The 19865-nt window shown below is 46.5% G+C and overlaps 1 protein-coding gene across 2 annotated transcripts in view; it reads left to right on the top strand.

Moving 5' to 3' along the window:
• ADAMTS16 (ADAM metallopeptidase with thrombospondin type 1 motif 16) overlaps positions 1–19865 on the top strand; it is a 131924-nt gene that overhangs the window by 101166 nt on the left and 10893 nt on the right. For both annotated transcript variants that reach the window (XM_081053279.1, XM_081053280.1), the window contains 2 exons: positions 17334–17535; positions 17664–17858. In XM_081053279.1, the coding sequence (XP_080909405.1) occupies positions 17334–17535; positions 17664–17858 (397 nt within the window). The remainder of the gene's footprint in view (positions 1–17333; positions 17536–17663; positions 17859–19865) is intronic.

The raw sequence follows: 19865 nt of genomic DNA, 5'->3' as shown, positions 1-19865 counted from the left end.
AGATGGCATTGTCAAAAAATCATCAAAGAAATGCTTACACCATCTATCAGACAGTTGTGTGAATTGTGTGTGTAAATGAATCAATATGAAAATATGTCTCACAGCTCTTTACGTTTATTGGTTTCACATATATGTGTGTATGTATAGACATATATATGCGTATATATATATATATATATATATATATGTATATATGTATGTGTGTGCATATGTATAAATGTGTATGAATGTGTATTAGGAAAATATATACATGTAATAAATACCCAGAAAGCCCACAGGACACTGTCATCTCAGTATCTGGAGCCCTAAAATCTCAGTGAATATTCCTTTGATCAAGAACTTAGCCTTATCTAGACACACAGGTCCATGGGCTTTACAGGCAAAAGATGGAAGCTCACAGGAGCCAAGGGGTAGCCCAGATGACCTTGAGTGTGGACTGGAGCTCTGTGTGTTTATGTATGTGATACCACGCCAGCCCCTGAAGTCACCGGACACTTGAACCAGGGCACATTCCCATCATCCAAACACAAGAGCACTTGGGACATTAAATGTGTGAAGAAGATATGTGCCATCCTGCAGCCTAAGATGAATGAGACCTGGGACGTAGGGTCACCTGCACCATCCTTGCATTCCTATCCTGAACCCCAGCTGATCACTACATTTTCCTCAATGCACTGGTGGCTTTATTCTGATGGTATTTTCTTTATGATTTGCATGCATTTCCAGAGGATTGGTCTGTGAGCTTGTGTGCTATCTTTCAATAGATAAGTCTTATATTATTTTTTTTATCTAAGTTTGCTTCCTATTTGTAGTTATTTAATGTGTCTCTACTGCTACTTTTCTAACTTTTGATATATGGCCTTCTTCTCTTGTTTACCCCTCTCATTATTTAGAGGATGTACAGTATGTGTCTAAATCTAGCTTAGTTACCTATACAACTTAAAATAATACGCGTAAACTACTCTTTTTTTATAGGCAAAATAAGGCAACTAGCACATTTCTACTTTAAATCTCTGCTCTTCACACTTCAGTTCAGGCCACAATCTTTGTTATAAGTGCAGGTTTCTGATTTCTATTTCTATAATGATGATTATTAGTATTATTAGAATTAGTAGTAGTATTATCATAACCTGTGTCCTTTCAATTACAGTAGCTTGTTGATTCTGTTATAATCTTGACCATAGTTATTTAAGTTATTTACCTATTTAAATGGCTAAAGTGACTGCCAGTCTTTTCATACAATAGCTTACTCATTCTTGAGTTCAATAGTTTAAGTCTGTTCCTGGGCAACAGGAGTATGTCTCAAGGAGATTTTTCCGAGAAGAATAATTAAATCATGGATCTCCTAACTCCTTGCATACCTGGGAGTGTCCTTCTGTCACTTCTCTTCTCATTCCCTTTAATGTCTTCCTGTCATCTGATCTCTTCCTTGATGCCTTGCTTCATAGAATTCTTACTCTCTTTTTCAATTTCTGACAGTGTGATTTATTTGTAGAATTGTATTTGATAAAAGTCTTCTTCCAGAAAATTTTCTTATTGTCCTTATCTTTCTTTTGAATGTTGTATGTCCGTTTTGCATGTACATTTTGGTAGGGGAAAGGTTGCTCTATACTCATCCATGGACATTTCCCCCCTGAGCTCAGTTCTGACCCCGGCATTTGCATCTCAGCCTCTCATAGCTTTCAGTGGACCTGGTGTCCTTCCTCCTGGCCTTGTTCCTGCAGCAGACACGTTCCAAGTATTTAATGGAGCCAATACAGATGATTTGCTGTGTGAGCAGTCCTCTTGTTTTGGTTCTTTCACTACATTCACCAGTTCTCAGCCATTTATTTGTTTTGGGGAAAAAGGAATCGCTGTACTCCTTCACTTGTACCATCTTTCCCAAAGTCTCTACCATGACTTTTAATGTAAAAAGAGAACATTTCAGAAAGATGTGCTTTCTTTATAAAGCTATCGAAGTGGTGTGGCCCGCCTGTGGCTACCAAAGATGTTAACTCAGAATCTGGTCTGTAGAGGGAGGACCAAAAGCATTGCTTATCTCTGCAGACAGTGATGTCCTCCTGCCTGCAGCAGGGATGCTTGCGAAGGGTTTCTCCAGGACTGGCCGTCAGCCACACTGTCCTAGTGGCTGTTGTGACTTCAATTTGTGACATGCCTCCAGCTGGCCTCTCAGTGGTGGGCCTCAGGTGGCCCAGGGCATAGGTGTCAGGCCAGGGCCCTGCACAGGCATCCTGGTTCCACCACGTGCTCCTGCATGTCCTTGAGCATATTACTTGGTATTTCTGTGCCTTGGTTTCCTGTCTCTGAAATGGGTATAATACTCATACCTACCGTATAGCTTTATTGTGAGAATTAAAGAGTGAGGACAGATAGAACACCTTGTTATCTCATGATCATTACTAGTATTATTGGAACTCAGTAGATTAGAAGGCTTTGGGATTCGATGCATCAGCCCTTTTCTTCTGGCTGCAGACTGTCCGGGACTTGGAATATATAGCAGTTTCTCGAGGACAGTGAGATTTTGCACAGCCTGTCTCATGCCATGTAATGCCTATTAGATTGTAATACACCATGCATCACGCATGAGACTGTGTTCAGCCCTCTACTGGTCTCACCATTTTCAGACGCCTTTATTTGTTCTTCTTTAGGAGATCCTTTTCTTCTGTTCAAGGAATTGGATTTCCCACAGAGCTCTTTGCTTTGTCTGTGAAGACTAATGCAATTCTCTCATGGCTACTTGTGCATATGTAGACCTTACATCATAGGGGCAGTTAAAGAAAGATATCATAGTACTGTCTAAACTACCCAGACATCGTTTTTATGTGCTGCATATGATATTTCAGCGTAAATTATCATAAATGCTATACCGGTTGGCTGCTGTCCCAATTTGAGTCATTTAAAACAGCTGAACTAGAGAATGAGCTCTTTAAAGACGGAGCTGTTCTCTGTCCCAACTCACTGGAAGAGTATGGAGCATATGTCAAACCATTTAGAGATAAAATATTTTCTCATGCTCATATGCATAATGTAAATACCACTGAATCATTAGGCTCTTTAGCAATATTGGCTAATAAATTATGCCCATTATAATGCAGCAAATATTATTAATGAGATATTCATTAATGAGTATAATGCATCCCCCCTCACATTCCCAAAGTCTTCTTGCCTCAGTGTTGGTAAGAGCAGTCATAGATGAATATGACATTTACCACCTGACTCACCTGATTAGTGTTGTGACACAGTATCTGAATCTAAAGAATACAACAGTATTTAACTTAATAATTATTTAGTTGACTAAGGAAATAACTAGCGTCATTTAATTAAAAAATTTAAAGTACTAGAATCTTTCAGTATTTACTAACATATATGACCCACCAGATGGGGAAAAAATATTCAACCAATGCGTATCTAAGATGTAGTAAGAAAATAAGAAATAACTATTCTGTGGGTGTCTTGAAGAAGAATGACTGTGCCTGCAAAAGATGGTTTTATAGGGACGGGAGCCACAAGGTTACATAAATGTTGTTCCACATACTCTATACGTTCCTTTCCTGGGTCCCATTAATCTCCTCCCAGTGCCACAGTGAGAACTCATCGTGCAGGAAATGGAATGTTCCAGGCTTACTGAGAAAGATGGCCCCCACATCAAGTATTCACTGGGTGATTCTGGCCGTCACCTGGCCTAATGGCATCTATTGGCCAGAATAATTGTCTATAGCATGTGGTGCCTTCACATCTGCACCTCGGGCTGGACGCTGTTTGGCAGCTTAAAAGACAGCTGAGAGAATCTTAGAAACCATCGTAAAAGGGCAAGTCCCCGTGTCATGCTATAGAAACTACAGTAAATAGTTGGATGCCTTGCCTGGACCCCTCTGTGGGGTCTTATGCCTTATGCTCCCCATTGTTCAGTGGTCATCACTGCTTTCACAGGTGTAGGGGTGAAAGGAAAGTGATGAGATTACCAGTCTGGGTCTGTTTCTATGTGCTAACCACTCAAAGTGATGTAGCTTCCTCATAGACTCAAGTCGTGTGACCGCATGACACGGTGTTCTTACTGTCTTTCCTTATTACCTGGAGGCAGTGAAGGTGCCTGAAACTCTGTGCAGGACAGTGACACTGATTTCATCCCGGGGTCACTTTACTTCCAGAGTTGACCTGTGTAAAATACGGATTAAATCTGTTTCATTGCTTTCTCTCTTAAAATCCACTGAATGTATGGCAATTCCTGTAAACCCACTCATGGCCCTAACTGACCAATCTTACTTGGCCCAGACCTTAGCTGTACCCCCACACCCCGTGCTCGAGTGCAAAAGCCACAGGAACTGAAGGGCTGGGGTCCAAGCCCAAACCGTCCAGATAGCCTGGACGAGGCCACCTGGAGAGCATTCTTAGAAAACTGACTCATGAGTCTGGAGAAGATCATTTCAAAGCATTTATCTAGGAATGAACATCCAAGAAATCCTAACGCGAAATGCCAGAAAAACCCGAAACTGTAGAAGGAGTGATGCCATCAATTTAAAATTCTCATAAAAGGAAGCCGTGGTGGGGAGAGTTCAACCTCTGCAGTAGAACAGCAAACTGACATTCTCCCCCACCCCACCCCTCAAAAAAAAAAAAAATGAGGATCCGAAGAAAGTTAGCTGGAACACAGTGGATAGTGAATCTTCCCTAACTTACAGTACATTTTGCACCTTGAGAAATGCTTGTTAAACCATGTCCTCTGGGAAGCTCATTCATTTTAAAAGGAAGACAAAGGAACCACAGTTGTGAAATGTTTACATTCATGTGAGATACACAAGCTTTCCCTAGAGCGCCACTAATAGGCTCTCTTGAGAGGCACGAGAAGATATTTCAGATGTCATAGAAAATCTGGGCATCTGGCTGACTAAGGAAAAGCGTTTGGAGAGGGCATGGCCCTGACTAAGTGTTTCCACACTGATTCAATACTGAATCATTAAGGACCTTTCAAAACACTGCTCTGTATGGATAATTAGCCATAAAGTAGAAATAGACAACTTCTACCGATAGCAATAAATTCTACACTTATGTGTGTGTGAAATAGATACGCATGACAAACTTCGTGACTATCCAATTAAGATATGTAATTCCCACAAAAGTCCTAAACATATACATTTTTTCCAGGACATTTTAGAGCTAAGCAATGTCAGGTAACTACCTTGCATTAGATTTTCCTGAGTTAGAAAGCCAGCCTTGCAGAGCCGAATTCATTGAGCAGCACACAGCAGAGTGAGTTTTCTTCCTGGCCCTCGACAGTGACATTGGCCATCAAGAACCCAAGTTCCTATACAAAAGGCTCTCACCATCTCCATGCCTCAGTTTCCTCATCTGTCAAATGGGAGTTCTAACAGCACCTCCCCCTGGCTTGTGAAATGGGATCGTGTGTGAGAACAGGTTATCGGTGGTGTAAACAGCACGGGGCACAGAGCAGGCCCCGGGTGTGTGTGCAAAGGGATCCAAAGCAGCCCGAAGCTGGACTCATTGGGCTTAAACCCCAGCACACACCACTTACATGCCCTTTCTGCACTCCACCTCTGCAAAATGCAATAAATGGCACCACCTCATTGGTTCATGAGGGGAGTTAAACCAGTAAATGGCTCTCAAAAGCTTGAAGCTTCGGTGTCGCTGTTGTTGCATTCTGAGGTGCTGCTGGCACCTTCCCCGTTGCTGTGGTATTGGAAGCCCTCTGTTCCCGGCCTCCTTCTGTCTCTCTAAGGTTTGGAAATATTTCCTTAGAACTGCGAGATTTAACATGTAGAGCGTTTTGTTGTTGTGCTGTTGTTGTATTATTAACATCTGCCTGCTGCAACAAGGCTGTTTGTCCAATTTCTCCCAGTAATCTGCTTTGGCTGCACTTAAAATAGGTGCAAGGGCCCAGCCTGGAAAAGGTGTCCTGGCTACTGCACACATACCCATTGCTTCCCAGTTTGTGCAGAGGTGCTCAATCCTATTGTTCTTAAACGGAACTGGTTAAATCTGGGTTAGCAAACTATGGCGCCCGGAGCCGAGTGCAGCCCACTGCCTGCATCGACGCATGGGATTTCATCGGAAACACAGGCACGCCCACTCGTTCCCACATAGTCTCTGGCTACTTTCTCACTGTCAGGACAAGTCTGAGTGGTGCAATGCAGGTCACGTGGCCCACCGGTCTAAAATATTTACTAACTGGCCGTTTTGTACAATGTTTGCCAACTCCTGGGCTACATGAAAAAGTTTTCCAAGCAAAATGAGGATCTTAATAGAAAATAATGTCTCCATTCTCTTTCACCCTTTTTCAGGGCAAAATAGCAGTGTTAACGTTATTGCAGCAACATATTCCAAATAGTCCAGAAAAGCTGAACCTACTGTAGGTCTGCAGTCGTCCTATCATTCGTATGTATCTTTTAGAGTGATTTCCATGATGTATTCTTTACTATATTGATCTCAGCAATTTGGGTAACATGATTTATCTTTTCTCAATTAGGAAGATTGGTGTGTCTTCAGGATAGGAGAGTTTCTCTAAATGAAAAAGTAGATTAAGTCTGGAGTCATCTGATGACTCCAAGCTCATGCAGGCTCATGTTCATACAGCTAGTTTTTGCCCACGGTGTGCAATTTCCTAGCCAGCTGTCAGAATGTGGAAGCGTTGGGAGCAGCCTTGCAGTCACATTCTCTGAAGCAAATGGAACAACCACTTCTCCTCTGGGAACACTGGTTCGTAACATGCTGCCCCAAAGCCACTCAAGAAGCCCCAAGATTCTCCTTCTGAACGTGACTCAAAGGCTTCAGCAGCGTCTCTTAGTTCTTCACGTGCTTGACTGCCTTTTGTCTTTGAGAGACGGGCTTTGTAAGAGGGCCTGGCAGTAATGCCTTGTCACTTACGAACCTTCCCAGCATAGGACCTGACCGGCAGCTTCCTCCATCAGTGACTTCAGGCTTTTGTCCTTTCCTCAGGTGAGACAAACCCCTGTCCAGGCCTTTCCAACATCTCTAATTGACTTTACCATAACTGAGATAGCATTCCTTTCCTTGCTTTAGATAGAAATAAATGCAGTCAGTTAGCTTTCCTCAGGGGCATTTTTTCCCATAGTCCTGCCTCCCTCCCTCCACCCCCATTCTTGGACCCAGTTCTAAAATTTCTCAGTAATTCTAAGAGTGAATGGTCTAAAACTGCTTACTTTCAACATCAGGATCCCTTTATCACATTTTTTTTTACCCATCACTTAGAGGTAATACAACAAAATAAATGGACATGTGATATATTTTTTTTTTTTGCTTTTCTGCTTTTTAATGGACATGTGACATATATTTTTGCTTTTCTGCTTTTTAAAAATTCATATTTACTAGTCATGTCTTTATCAGCTTTTCATTGATTTTCAAAAAGTACATATAAAATAAGGTTATTGCAGTGGGAAGCATGGCATTTTCTCTGCTTGTATGTTGGGTAGACAGACTGAGGGGCTGAGTTGATGGAGTCACGTGGACTGTACGCGAGTGACCTCACTTCCCAGGTGATGGTTGAGGAGTAGAGGGGAGGGGGAAGGAGGAGGATGAGATGGAGGAGTTACATAATGAGACACGTGGCCAACCCTTCAACAGCACTCATTCTGCAGTAACCACCCCTCTTCCCAACACCGTGTGGAGCAGGGACTGTGGTCACCTGGGCTTTGCAGATGAGGAAGTAGAGGCGACATTCAGTGGTTTCCCAAAGGTCATACAGTGGGGGGAGGTGGAGCCACAATTGGAACCCGGGAACCCTGCCTGCAGTGACCCCTCTCCACCCCACCCCACACCCCCTACTCTAGGTCAGACCCAGGAAAGGCATCCCTGGGACATCTTCAAGCCGGGACCATGGATGGTCCAGAGCAGAGTTTCACAAAACACTCTGATGTGGAGTCACATTGGCACATGGTTATAATCTTGTGAATATCCACAGACAAAAGCAAACCCCCTCAAACACAGATTCATTAGGGCAAACCCTTAGGAACGTTTTAAGGCTGTTACTATGTTTAGCTAGTAACACACCTCCGGATCTGTGACGTGAGAGTAGTGATATTTATTGTCAGTTCGTCAACAAGTACTCAGCATTTTGCATGTGCTCAGACCTGTGAGAGTCACGAAGGCACTGATCAGATGCCAAATTGTGAAACACGGGTTTCGTAGACAGACAGACAGACAGAACCGCCACCTCTGCTGGGACAAACTCACCTCCACAGCCACAGCCAGGCTACCGCCTCTCATCCTTGCAACCTCAGGAGCCTCTGGCTGACTTTCCCGCCACCAGTCTAGCTCCCTGTCTCTATCCATTCTGCAAAAGCCATGGCCTTCCTAAAATACAGACCCGACATACACACTCCTCTATGTCAAGCTGTCCATGCCTCTTTACTGTCACTAGCTTGCAACCCAAATCCTATTGCATGGCATCCAGGATCCTCTAGGACCAGTCTCTTTAAGTGCTCTGTCCTTCGAGCCCATGTCCCGGAGATACTAAACTCCTTGGCTTGCTGTCGCTGACTCTTCTCATTGGCTTTCTGTTTGCCTTTCTAAGCATTTCAAGGGTGGAGGGGGAGTCTAAGCATTTCAGCAGTGGTCCCCACGTCCTGAGAACATGCAGCATCTTGGTATCCTTCCTCCTCATGAATTTCCAGTGTGCTTGTCTGCGTGTCTGTGTGTGTGTGTGTGTGTGTGGACAGAGATTTCAAGGAACTGGCTCATGGAGTTATCGAGGCTGACAAGTCCCAAATATGTGGGTGAGTCAGCAGCCTGGAGACCCAGGGAAGAGTCGATTCTGTCGTTCAAATCCAAAGGCCGTTGGCTAGCAGAATCCCCTCTTCTTCTGGGAAGGTCAGGTTTTTTTCTATTAAGCCCTGCAACTGATTGGACAAGGCGCACCCACACTATGGAGGGCCATCCACTTTACACAGAGTCTGCTGAGGTAAATGTTAACCACTTCTGCAAAAGAACCTTCACAGGCACATCTAGAATAATGTCCGAGCAAATAGCCAGGTGCCGTGGCCCAGTCAAGCTGACATGTAAAATGAATCGCCGTAGACCTGGATTCAGCCCGACGTGCAGGGACGCAGCTTTGTTGGACAATCAGGAGGTAGGATTTGCTGAGATGTAGGAAGGGCTGGGGAGGGAAGCGCGGGTGCCACTGCCTGCAATGGCCACGCAGGGCAGCAGGGTGAAGACGGGAACTGTTGGCTCGTGCTTCCATCACAGACAGACAGAGATGCTCTGTGAGCTGGGTTACACAGGTGAGGATCTTAACGGCGAGAACTTGGGTGTTCTCACCAGGTGGAAGTAAAGCTCTTCTTCAATCTACTGAGACAAAAAGTAGATTAAGGGGAAAACATTTAAATATACATAGGCACGCGCGCACACACGCGCGCACACACACACACACACACTTTGAATCTTTATTTTCACTTAAAATGCATACGTATGCCTCCATTTGCTAATTGTTTCAGTTATGGCCAAGGCTTATTTTGATAGGGATTTGCCTAATAAAGACCTCAGTTGATTATTTGTATTAAATATGCCCAACACTTATGATGTCCAGTATGAGTTTCTTTCAAGAAGGGCGAAACCGGTCCCATTCATCCAAGGGCAAAATTATTTTTACTTTCTAATTTTTTCTCTATATTTTCCATTGGCCTCAGCCACGCCTGAGCCAACAGCAGTTCTGTGTAATGACTGGCCTGCACTGAGTCACCCCAGAGATTCAGCTTCGTTTTCATAGCAATGAGCTGTCTTCATTTGTCTTGCTCACATTGCATCAGGCTACACCAACTTACTTCCATCACATAATTCCAGATTAAGCTGGCAGAAGCAGGGGAGGACGCGGGCTCGGCGTGTCCCAAGTGCTCCTGTGTGTCCCCGGGGGCAGCAAAAGGATGTGGAAAGTCGTGGGAAGGAGTGGCCCTCCCCCGGCGCTCAGCATGGTGTGGGCAGCGGCCGGTGGTTTCACCAAGAAAATGGGGCAGCCCCTTGAGCCTTAACAGTCAGCTCAGATGAGTAACAAGGAGAGCTGCTCCTGAGGTGGGAGCAGTGAAAGTGGTGTCCAGAGAGGAGCAGAACAGAGGTGGAGGATCCCAGGACAGAAACCGACCCAGGACTGTCCCTCTGCTTTCTCCTCCTGAGGTCAGACAACTGCAGAGCCCCGTGGAGGACATTACTTTGGTCCTGCCCAGTAGAAAACCACCTGCCTGCTTGGTGGCAGGGTGTTTATGTATAAGAGGGATTTTTGTACCCAAAAGATGTCCCCAGGCATGAATTCCTCCATCACAACCTTCAGTGTCCAAGCAAAATGTGAGTTGACCAAGACCTTGTACCTTGGAGCCATCACCGGGTAGGCATGTCTCCCCAGCTCTCCAGCTGGCTGACTGGAGGGCTTAGAAGGGTGTCATCAGTATTGGGCATGGTTACCTTTACTTCTCAGAGCTCTTCATTTCAAGGCTGGACAGGGCAGTATACAGGAAGCAGCTATGGTCTGTCCCAGCTCCTTGGCCACTTTGGTTCTGGGATGGACTTCCTTTGGGAGGGGGGCGTAAGCCTGCATGAGTTTGCACTCCCAGAAAGCCAGTTGCTGGATCCGCAGCCAGGAACTGCGCCAGAGCATACTCTCAAAAACCAGGACAGCTGGTCCACCGAGGACCCTGAGAGGGCTTGTCTGATGCCCCAGTGACAGGAAATCAAGGTATCTCCCTTCCCCCAGAAGAACCTATTCCCCAGGCGCCCCACCCCCAAGTTTTATTGGCACTATCTAGTTAACTATCACAATAGTGACAAAGTAACATCACTACAACTTTCCTCTTAGGGGAGGGAAGGCAATGCCCATCTGCAGGTGCAGTGCCTGGGACTGCCCTAAAGAGCAGGATGTTCCCAAGCCTGGTAATCCTGAGCCCCACCCCAGATTTGCGATTCCTGCAGAATGGAGGAGAGACCAGGAATGCTAGGTGTGTGAGAGCCCCACCAGCAGCTGCAATTTGGGCAGCATTGCCTTAGGTCCTGCTGGGTCACAGGCAGATAGACCAGGGTCGTTTCAGCCCCTCTGCACTATCCTTGGGCACCTCGTCAAGTGGAGGGAGGTACCTGCTGTTCAGGCAGTACTGAATTTCAGTTGCAATCTGGTCAGGATTTTTAATTGCTCTGCTGTATGCAGTCACCACCCAGTATTTTTCTACTGCATAGCAACAGTGCTTGTGATAGAAACAGGTGGCTCCATGGATGTTGAATGTCTGTGGAACAGAAGCACGAAGGAGTCATCCTCCCCACGTTGGAGTTTGAGGATGGAAAAGACAAGACACTCATTCTTCCCAGCTGAGTAGGGGTGAACACTGAGGTCGGCACTGACCCCTGGCCCCTGGCCCCTCCTGTTTGCATCTTCTGCTGCCTCTGTGCCTGTCCTGCACTGGCTTCTTGTGCCTCAGTTGCCCAAACGTAAGGTAAATGCTGAAGTCCATCATCTCCGAAGTCCTTCCCAGCTCTAACAACTCAGCCTCTTTTCCCCGATTTTCCACGGAAACTGGGTAGCAGTGCAGCCTCCCAGAGAAGAACCTCATTGTCCTTTGAATCTAATGATTTCCCCTTCACCTTTTATGAGCTGGTTTTTGGTTTGAGTTAATGGGCTGCAAGCACCGTCAGTGGTCTGCGGAGAGAAACGCCTTCAGAAGAAGGAGTTTTGCTGAAACGGAATTGGTGAGGCTGTGTGGGACAGGGATGTCAGTTTCTATGGTCTCCGTGTCCCTCATAATTCCATTTTTCCTTGTTCCACATGTAAACAAAAGCTCTGTAGATCTTACTGATTCTTCTGAAGATAACACCTGAGGACGGGATAGTGCGACAGGTAATTCTGGTTAATAGCACGTGGCCCCCGAATAGTAAAAATGTGCATACTTTGGCTTCTCGCCATCTATAAAATTAACACCCGTAGTGTTTCCTTTGGAGGGAACTTTTGATGTCCATCACTTTGTTGTGTGATTCAGAGAAAAAATGCTGCATTTGAAGGTGAAAAACACCTCAGTGCCTCTGTCTGGCTCATTACAAATCTCCCCTTCGGTTTTACACGTCCAGGGAGGGGTGTGACTTTTGAAGCCGAACAGAAGAAGTAACTGTCAGGTTGTAGCTTCCAAGTGCTGATGACAAAGGTCTGCTGTCCCCACCCAGGTCCCTGTTTTCGGAAGCCTGGCCCCTGTCCTTGCCAACCAGTAGTCAGTAATGGACTCTCAGTTCGGAGGGGAAATTTGGGGCCAGTCCCTGGCATTGGCCCTAGAAAGAAGCCTCTGGAAGACATTGGAAGGGTTCTGATCTACCCAGACAGTGTCCAGAATACCCTGTTAACAGACTGTGGTAGAGAGAATGAATGAGACTGAGTGTTTGGCATGCTGGGATCGTGTCTGTTGTGTTTTGTGGTTTTTTGAGTTTTCAAATATGTATTTATTGTATCAATGAAGAGTCACATTCTGCTTAAAAGTCTAAGAGGCACTTTTCCAAGATACAACTGACAGGAAAGGAGGAGACAGAGATGAAGAAGAAAGATTCTATCCTTTCCAATGCACTTGTTAGTGACCTTTTGATGGGTTTGGAGACTAAGTGTGTTGCTCCAGAAGGCACAGCACAAGAGTGAGTAGCGTTCATCTGTTTATCCAGCGAATCTGGCTACACTGACACCATTCTCTTACTCATTCAGCTCCCAAGATCACTGGCTCTTTCAGAGCTGAGCTTCTGCCTCTGGACTTGCCTGGAGTCTAGCTGGCATCACTTGACACTGATGAAACATCCTCTGACACAGACCAATAAATAAATTCCAAATCAGAAGATAGGGAAGATGAGCTTGGGGCCTATGGCCAACGCTCAGACAGGCTCAGAAAGCAGTTTCTCTCCTTCCCTGTCCTCCCAGCTTCTCTGACCTTGACCGCTGTGCTTTCAGCTTATCATTCTGCCGGCGCTCTTATTATTTCCCAGTGGAAAAAGCAGATTTTTCAAAGTAGCATCTGTTTATTGTTGAATGTGTCCTGTTGTCTTTAAAACATTTCATTTAGAAGAAAAGGGCAGAAGGTCTCAAACTGCGTACGTGTGTGAAGGTGCTGTAGTGTCCCAGGTAGAAAAGGTTCTCTGTCTTCAAACCTCACACAGTCGGGTGCTGTCAGACCACGGCGGCGGCCGCCTTCACCCCCGGGCCACGGATGTGGGTGCGTGAGTGACCGTGATCACAGTTGCAGAGGTTTGTAAAGATCACTTAGGAACATGAAAGTGGACGCTTTGATTAACAATAGCCTACCTACAGCCGTGATGGGTACACCACCATGTGAAGTCACGTGTGCACAGGCCTGCTGGTGGGGAGCGAGGACATGTCCCTAAGCTGTATTTAACCCCGTCCCTCACTGTGCCCAGAATGCACCGCTCCTGAGCTAAGTCCAGCCGCAAGCGCCTGATGTTTATCGTACCTTCTTGTAGGGTCATGCTGCGACATGGGTTCTGCCGCGTCATCATTTCATGTCATGAGTCATGAGAGACTACCTCCCAGCAGGTCAAGTTATTCCGAAATAGAACGGGGCACACTCAGTCTCAAAACTCAAAGAGATTAAGCAGAAAAATAAAACGGAAACTAAATTCTCGAATGAAGCTGCCAGTTATTCGCTCTCTAGGAGACTCACTGATGCTAAGTCTGTGACAGCCCCGGGATGGCTCTGCTCGGCGCTCAGGTCAGCAGCTGGCTCTGGTCTGTGCCCAGGGCAGGTGGCCTCTGAGTCTGAATGGTAGTTGTGGTGTATGGCTGCCTGGGTGGCGTTTCATGACAAGGTGTTTTACTAAATCCAAATACCCTTGTTGGAAATGTGTATTTTCAAAGGAAACTTTAAATAACCAAAACCAAAATGTTATTTTTTGTAATGGGGAGGGGAAAGCTGTTTATTGAGAAATAATAATGACTGGCAATTAGGGATATTGAATCATGAATAAATGGTGCCAGAAAATCCTGCCTAAAGTGTTGAGCGACAGCCGTACATGCTATCCACTTTGGGGCAGCACTGAGAGCCCTCCCTACAAGAGTGGCTGTGAGGGCACCCTCCTCCAGAAAACCCAGAGGATGGCTGGGTGGCAGAGGCTTCCTGAGGTGCGTAATTCCAGCTGTCTGCTTTGTTCCAATTGGCAGACATAGGGAAACAGAACAAAGCGGGACAGATATGGCCCCTGGTCAGCTATGGAGCACACCTTGCAGAAGCTCACAGAATGCTCGGACAGCACGGAAGCTTGTGTGCATTTTGACTCATGAGCTGAAATCAAGACATTTCCCCAGAGCTCTGCCCGTGAAACAAAACAGACACTGGCGTTTCCAGATGCCTTGTGAATGACCTTTGTTCAGGACGATTTCTTAATGGATGCAATTAAGAGAAGGGAAGAGACTGGATCAACCCAGTTGGAACAGCTTAAAATGGTGGAGACAGAGGGGGTTGAAGAGCCTATGCACAGCCAAGGTACCTTTGCAACCCTGGCGTGGACAGCCCAATGATAATTCATATGGCTATACGGCTGAGAGAGTAAATGCAAGGAATGAGAGAAAACATCAAAACAACAGGAAGCAAGCAAGAGGTTCCAAGTGTAGAAGCATCACAGCCATGAGGAGGCACAGTTTCACAATGAGGATCCAAAATTTACAGTTTAATGTGAAACAAAAAGGAGTGATTTTATTCACAGTGAAAAATGGAAGAATTTCCACAGTTGATACTGAAAGGACCCAACATAATTTGTTTTTTCATGTGAATAAAACTATCCATTACAGTATTTTGTTGTTGTTGTTGTTGTTGTTGTTGTTGTTGTTGTTGTTGTTTTAAATAATTTTCTTAGAAACACAGTAGAGTCAGTTCAGGAGTAACCTTGGCATAAAATGGTTCAAAACTTCTGCAAACAAAAGTGAGGTGCCACGGGTATGTGACAGGGCTTCCCCGCTGTGCTGGGGTGAGGTCATTTCTGTGTCCCATTTGGGAGTTGTCATCAGTTTCCCTCTCCTTCCACCACTAAATTATCCTGAGAACTTTCACAAGAACCTGAAAATTGGCTCTGAGAATCAGACCCTTTTGAGAACTTGAGGAAAGACATGGACCATTTTGCTCAGAAATCCGGGCAGGGCAGTGCACATAGAAGTGACAGCCCCGGGATGTTTGCAGCTCCCCTGGAGCAGGAACACTTCCCTTCCTGCCTGTGATGCTTATTTAGATGTGCATCTATCTTGGTCCACACTATGAGGTGTTAGAGACTGAAAGTAGTGCCCAGAGGCTCTGCAGTGTAAGACACATGCTGGTCGTACACACTGACTTCCCCAAAGGCTGGATTTAAAAGTCGCATATACTGTCTGCCCACAATGGTGTTTAAAAATACATAGTATGCATGTATGCATGTATGTATGTGTGTATGTATCTGTGGGTATTATGTATGTATTATGTATTATGTAAGTATGCATGCATGCATGTATTATGCATGCATGTATTACATATGCATCGTGTATGTGTGTATGTATTATGTATGAATTGTGTGTGTATGTGTGTATGTATTGTGTTGTGTATTGTGTATTATGTATTATGCATGTGTTATGTATGTATGGTGTGTGTATCATGCATGTATGTTGTATTATGTATGTATTATGCATGCATGTATTGTGTATCTGTATGTTATGCATGCATGCATTGTGTGCGTGTATTATGTATGTATTATGCATGTATTATACATACATATATTATGTATTATGTATGTATGTATTGTGTATGTATTGTGTGTATTATGTATGTGCTATCTGTGTTATGTATGTGTTGTGTATGTATTATGCATACATTATGTGTGTAGGTATGTGTGTATGTTTATGTATTGTGTGTGTTATGCATGTATTATACATGTATGTATTATGTGTGTATTATGTGTGTATCATGTGTGTTGTGTATTATGTATGTATGTTTGTAGTATGTATGTATGTCTGTATTTAAATAGAGAGTGAACAGAAGCACATGTGAGGGACTCATTACAGTGGTTTCTCTGGGTAGTTTCTGTTTTTCCTGTTGTGGTTCTCTCTGTAACTCGGGGGCACTTTAGTCCTCACAAAGCCTCTCCCTTGACACCGTGTCTCTTAGAGGCACCCACAAGCCCTTGACCGAGTACCCCACTGCTGCTTTGGCTCCTTTGCCCAAGTGTGACCATGGGGGTTCCCCATGGGGAAAGCGGATGGCCCCAAAGCCCAAGGGTGCACGGGTGTGTGTGTATATATACACATATATATAAGTATGTATGTGTGTATGTATCTTATACACATATACTTATATATATGTGTATATATACACATCCTAAATCTGTCAAGCCTCTAGACCCAACTAGAAATTGTAGGACGTGCAGAGGACAGAGGGATATGTTAAGAGATACCATACAGATGTAATTTGCAAAATCCTCTAACCAGAAAAAAAGAAAAAGAAAGCTATGGAGACTGAGTAAAGTGATCAATCCAGTTTCTGTAAAAAATAAAATGAATAGAAAAATAAATGAGATTAAGGACGAACCTATAGACTAAAAGAGAGGAAAGACATAAACAAATTGCAGACTCTGGGCTTCATTTGGATCCTGATTCAAACAAGCAGATTAAACTATGACATTTATGACACAATTGCAAATGAAACATTGAATATATGGTAATATTGTGGGATATTGTCAGTTCTTTAGATGTCATAATGGTATTGTGGTTATGTTAAAAGCAAAAAAAAAGAATCCTAATCTTTTAGAGGTGTATATTGAAAATATACACAGGTCTGGAATGTGCTTCAAAATGCTATAGTGCTGGGGGCATAAGTTGATAATTATTGAAGTTGGGTGCATGAGACAAGGAGGGCCTTTATGTTTGTATATGAAGTTGTACATTAAAAAAGAAGTTAGAGGTCGGAGGGATAGTGGATGGGGGGAGGGGGGTTCACAGTATGAGGGATATAAATGATGAACGTCTAAGTATTACCTTGTTTTGTACACCTGAAACTAATAAATAAATTAATTAATAAAAAAAAAAAAAAAAAAAAAAAAAAAAAAAGAAGTTAGAGGGAGGACAGATAAACTGTATTGAAGGGCATTGTTTCCAAGGTGGCCCTGAACTCCAAGGGAGGGGGAAGAATGACAATCAGGAAAGCTAATGAAGAAGCCATTGAGAAGCCATTGGGGCCATGGGGAGACCTCTGGGGCCACTGAAATAATTATGTGCAGGTCGACTGCAGATGGGAAGTAATACCAGCCACGGCCCGGACAGGCACGGCCCCTCTCCTGGAAAGGTGGCACCATCCCTCACTATAGGTCTCTTTGTCCCTTCCCAGCTGGTCCGTGGGGAACTGGAGCGCCTGCAGCCGGACGTGCGGTGGCGGCACGCAGAGCCGAGTGGTCCAGTGCTCACGGCGAGCCCACTACCGATCTGAACGGGTCTCAGCCAGCCTGTGCCCGCAGCCTGTCCCCTCCAGCCGCCAGGCCTGCCTCCCCCAGAGCTGCCCACCTACTTGGAGTACTGGGCCCTGGGCAGAGGTAACTCGGGCAGGGTTGATATGGGGGGTGGCAGCTGGGCCCCCCTGTGAAGCGCGGCTGGGCCTGGGACCTCCAGCAAGGCCTGATCCATTCGTTGCTGGGAGCCAATGCTCACTGTCCCTATGCAGTGCTCGCGAACCTGCGGGAAGGGGTGGAGGAAGAGGTCCGTGGCCTGCAAGAGCACCAGCCCCTCCACCAGGGCCCAGCTGCTGCCCGACGTCCTCTGCAGCTCAGCGCCCAGGCCCAGGACTCACGAAGCCTGTCTGCTTAAGCGCTGCCACAAGCACAAGAAGCTGCAGTGGCTTGTGTCTGCCTGGTCCCAGGTAGGAGTGTGGGGTCCAAACAGAATGGGGTCAACCAGCCCTCCCACAGGGCTGCCTCTCTTTACCTGCTCTCACTGCCCCCCTCTCCTTTTCCACCCCTTTCCAATAAGTCTCTGCCCCCCACCCTGTGGGGTTCAGTCTCTCCAGGCACCCCACCCCTAGATATGGCTTTAGGCTTCCAGGTCATGTCCTTGAGCAGCCCACTCAGTGACATCCACAAAGACATCACTGGTGTTGAGACGAGGATGAGTGGGTGAACGGGGTGCAAGTGTGAGAGTAGGGGGCACGCAGCTCGCTGACAGTGGGGCCATGGGGACTGACGCAAGCGATTTCCAGGAAGTGCTTATGCAGCACAGAGAGGAGGAGGGCGCATTACCTGGAAAACTCGGGACCCATTTCCAGAGACTGGTGTCCATGGAAGCACTTATGTTTAGGGAAGAAGCCACTCATGTCGGGTTTGCTGGGACCCTGTGTGCTGAAGGCCGGCGAACCCCCTTATCTGTACTATTTGGGGACTATCCTGGCCCTGCTGGCTGGGCTAACACTCAGTAACAGGAGTTTGGAGTTAAAGGTTCCGTGACTACCTTTGGCCCAACTGAAGGCTGAGACAGCACGTGAGTGAGTGAGGGTGCAGACAGCTGTCGGCTCTGCCCAGCACAGCCTCCCACAGGGGAGGGGCATGGGGACAGCCTGTGCCGGCGCTGCCGCCACCACCACCAGCACCACCCTCCCCTCCCCCCCCCGCAGTGCATGTGCAGGGGCTGTCAGAAGCCCCTTAACCCCGGTGTGCATCTTCTCAGAGGTGGAGGTGTCAGTAAACCCCAGAAGGACACCAGGAAGCCAGCAGCATAGAGTGACAGCAACACCCCACCGAGCGGGAACCCGTGGGAACGGGTGTTAAGAGCCCTCCTCCCAAATCCCAGGGCTGCCTGTCTGAGTTCCCCAGCAGCTATGGGAAGAAAGCCCCTCGTTCCGTGCCAGACAGACGTCTCACTCCAGCCCACACCTGGCATGACAGTGTTTGGGATGGCGGCGGGAGTGAGGCAACAGATGGGTAGCTGTGCCATGCAGGGCGCCTAACCCTGGTGAGACACTGTCTCGGCTTTCCACTGAGAAGTAAAAGCAAGGTCACTCACTGAAGCAAGGCTGCAGTGGCTAAGGTGGAACTCCAGGTTCTGGCCCCTGAGCCACAGGAATACCAGGGTCTCCTAGGACTGAATCACAAGGTCTTTAGAAAAGACATTTCTTTCTGTGCATTTCCCAGGGGGCGTTTCCATGGTCACTCGGGCTGTGTGATCTGTGGGTGGTGTCCAGATGGGAAGTCCTTACCCTGAATGTTTAGCACGCACACACACACACACACACACACACACACACACACGTACACACACTCACACACAATGCCCGGCTTCTCTCTCAGGCCATGCCTCAGAGTCTCCCAGCTCTGTCTCCGTCTTGGCAGCAGGACACACACAGGCACACCTGTAAGCCACAGCTGAGCATGGGAGAACGCTGGCAGGTGTGGTCACCTGGCTTCCAGACTCTGCAGAAGAGATGGAATCACCTGTCGGGCTCAGCATCACCCACTCCTACGTGAGCCCACAACGCCTGGCGCTGGGACCTCTCTCCCCAATGCCCCAAAGCCTGAGCCTCTGTACAGTGGTGTGCCGTGTCCTTCCATGTCCTCTCCGCGTTACCTGCAGCTGTGGCCTCTGCCTGGCCTGCTGCTTCACCCAGGGCCCCTCTGCACATGCCAGGGTGTCCAGCAGCAGCGATAGCTCAGGCGTGGAGAATACCGCAGTGCGTTTGCTCCCCGTGTGTGCTCGCTCTCTTCACGGGGAGCACTGGGTTTTCTGGGAAAAAGGCGTGCTGAGTCCTGTCCGGGTTTGGTCCTCCTGCCCTGGTTAAGGGGCCAGCTGCACACTGCAGAAAGGTGGTCTTCATTCCCCCCAGCTCTGAGGTTCAGCTCCTGTCTGATGTGTTAAATTGCAGTGCATTCTAATGCCA

Source organism: Rhinolophus hipposideros (assembly GCF_964194185.1).
Source record: "Rhinolophus hipposideros genome assembly, chromosome: 7".
Lineage (NCBI taxonomy): Eukaryota > Metazoa > Chordata > Mammalia > Chiroptera > Rhinolophidae > Rhinolophus > Rhinolophus hipposideros.
The sequence above is the reverse complement of the archived record's forward strand: the minus strand, read 5'-3'. Positions and strand labels throughout refer to the sequence as shown.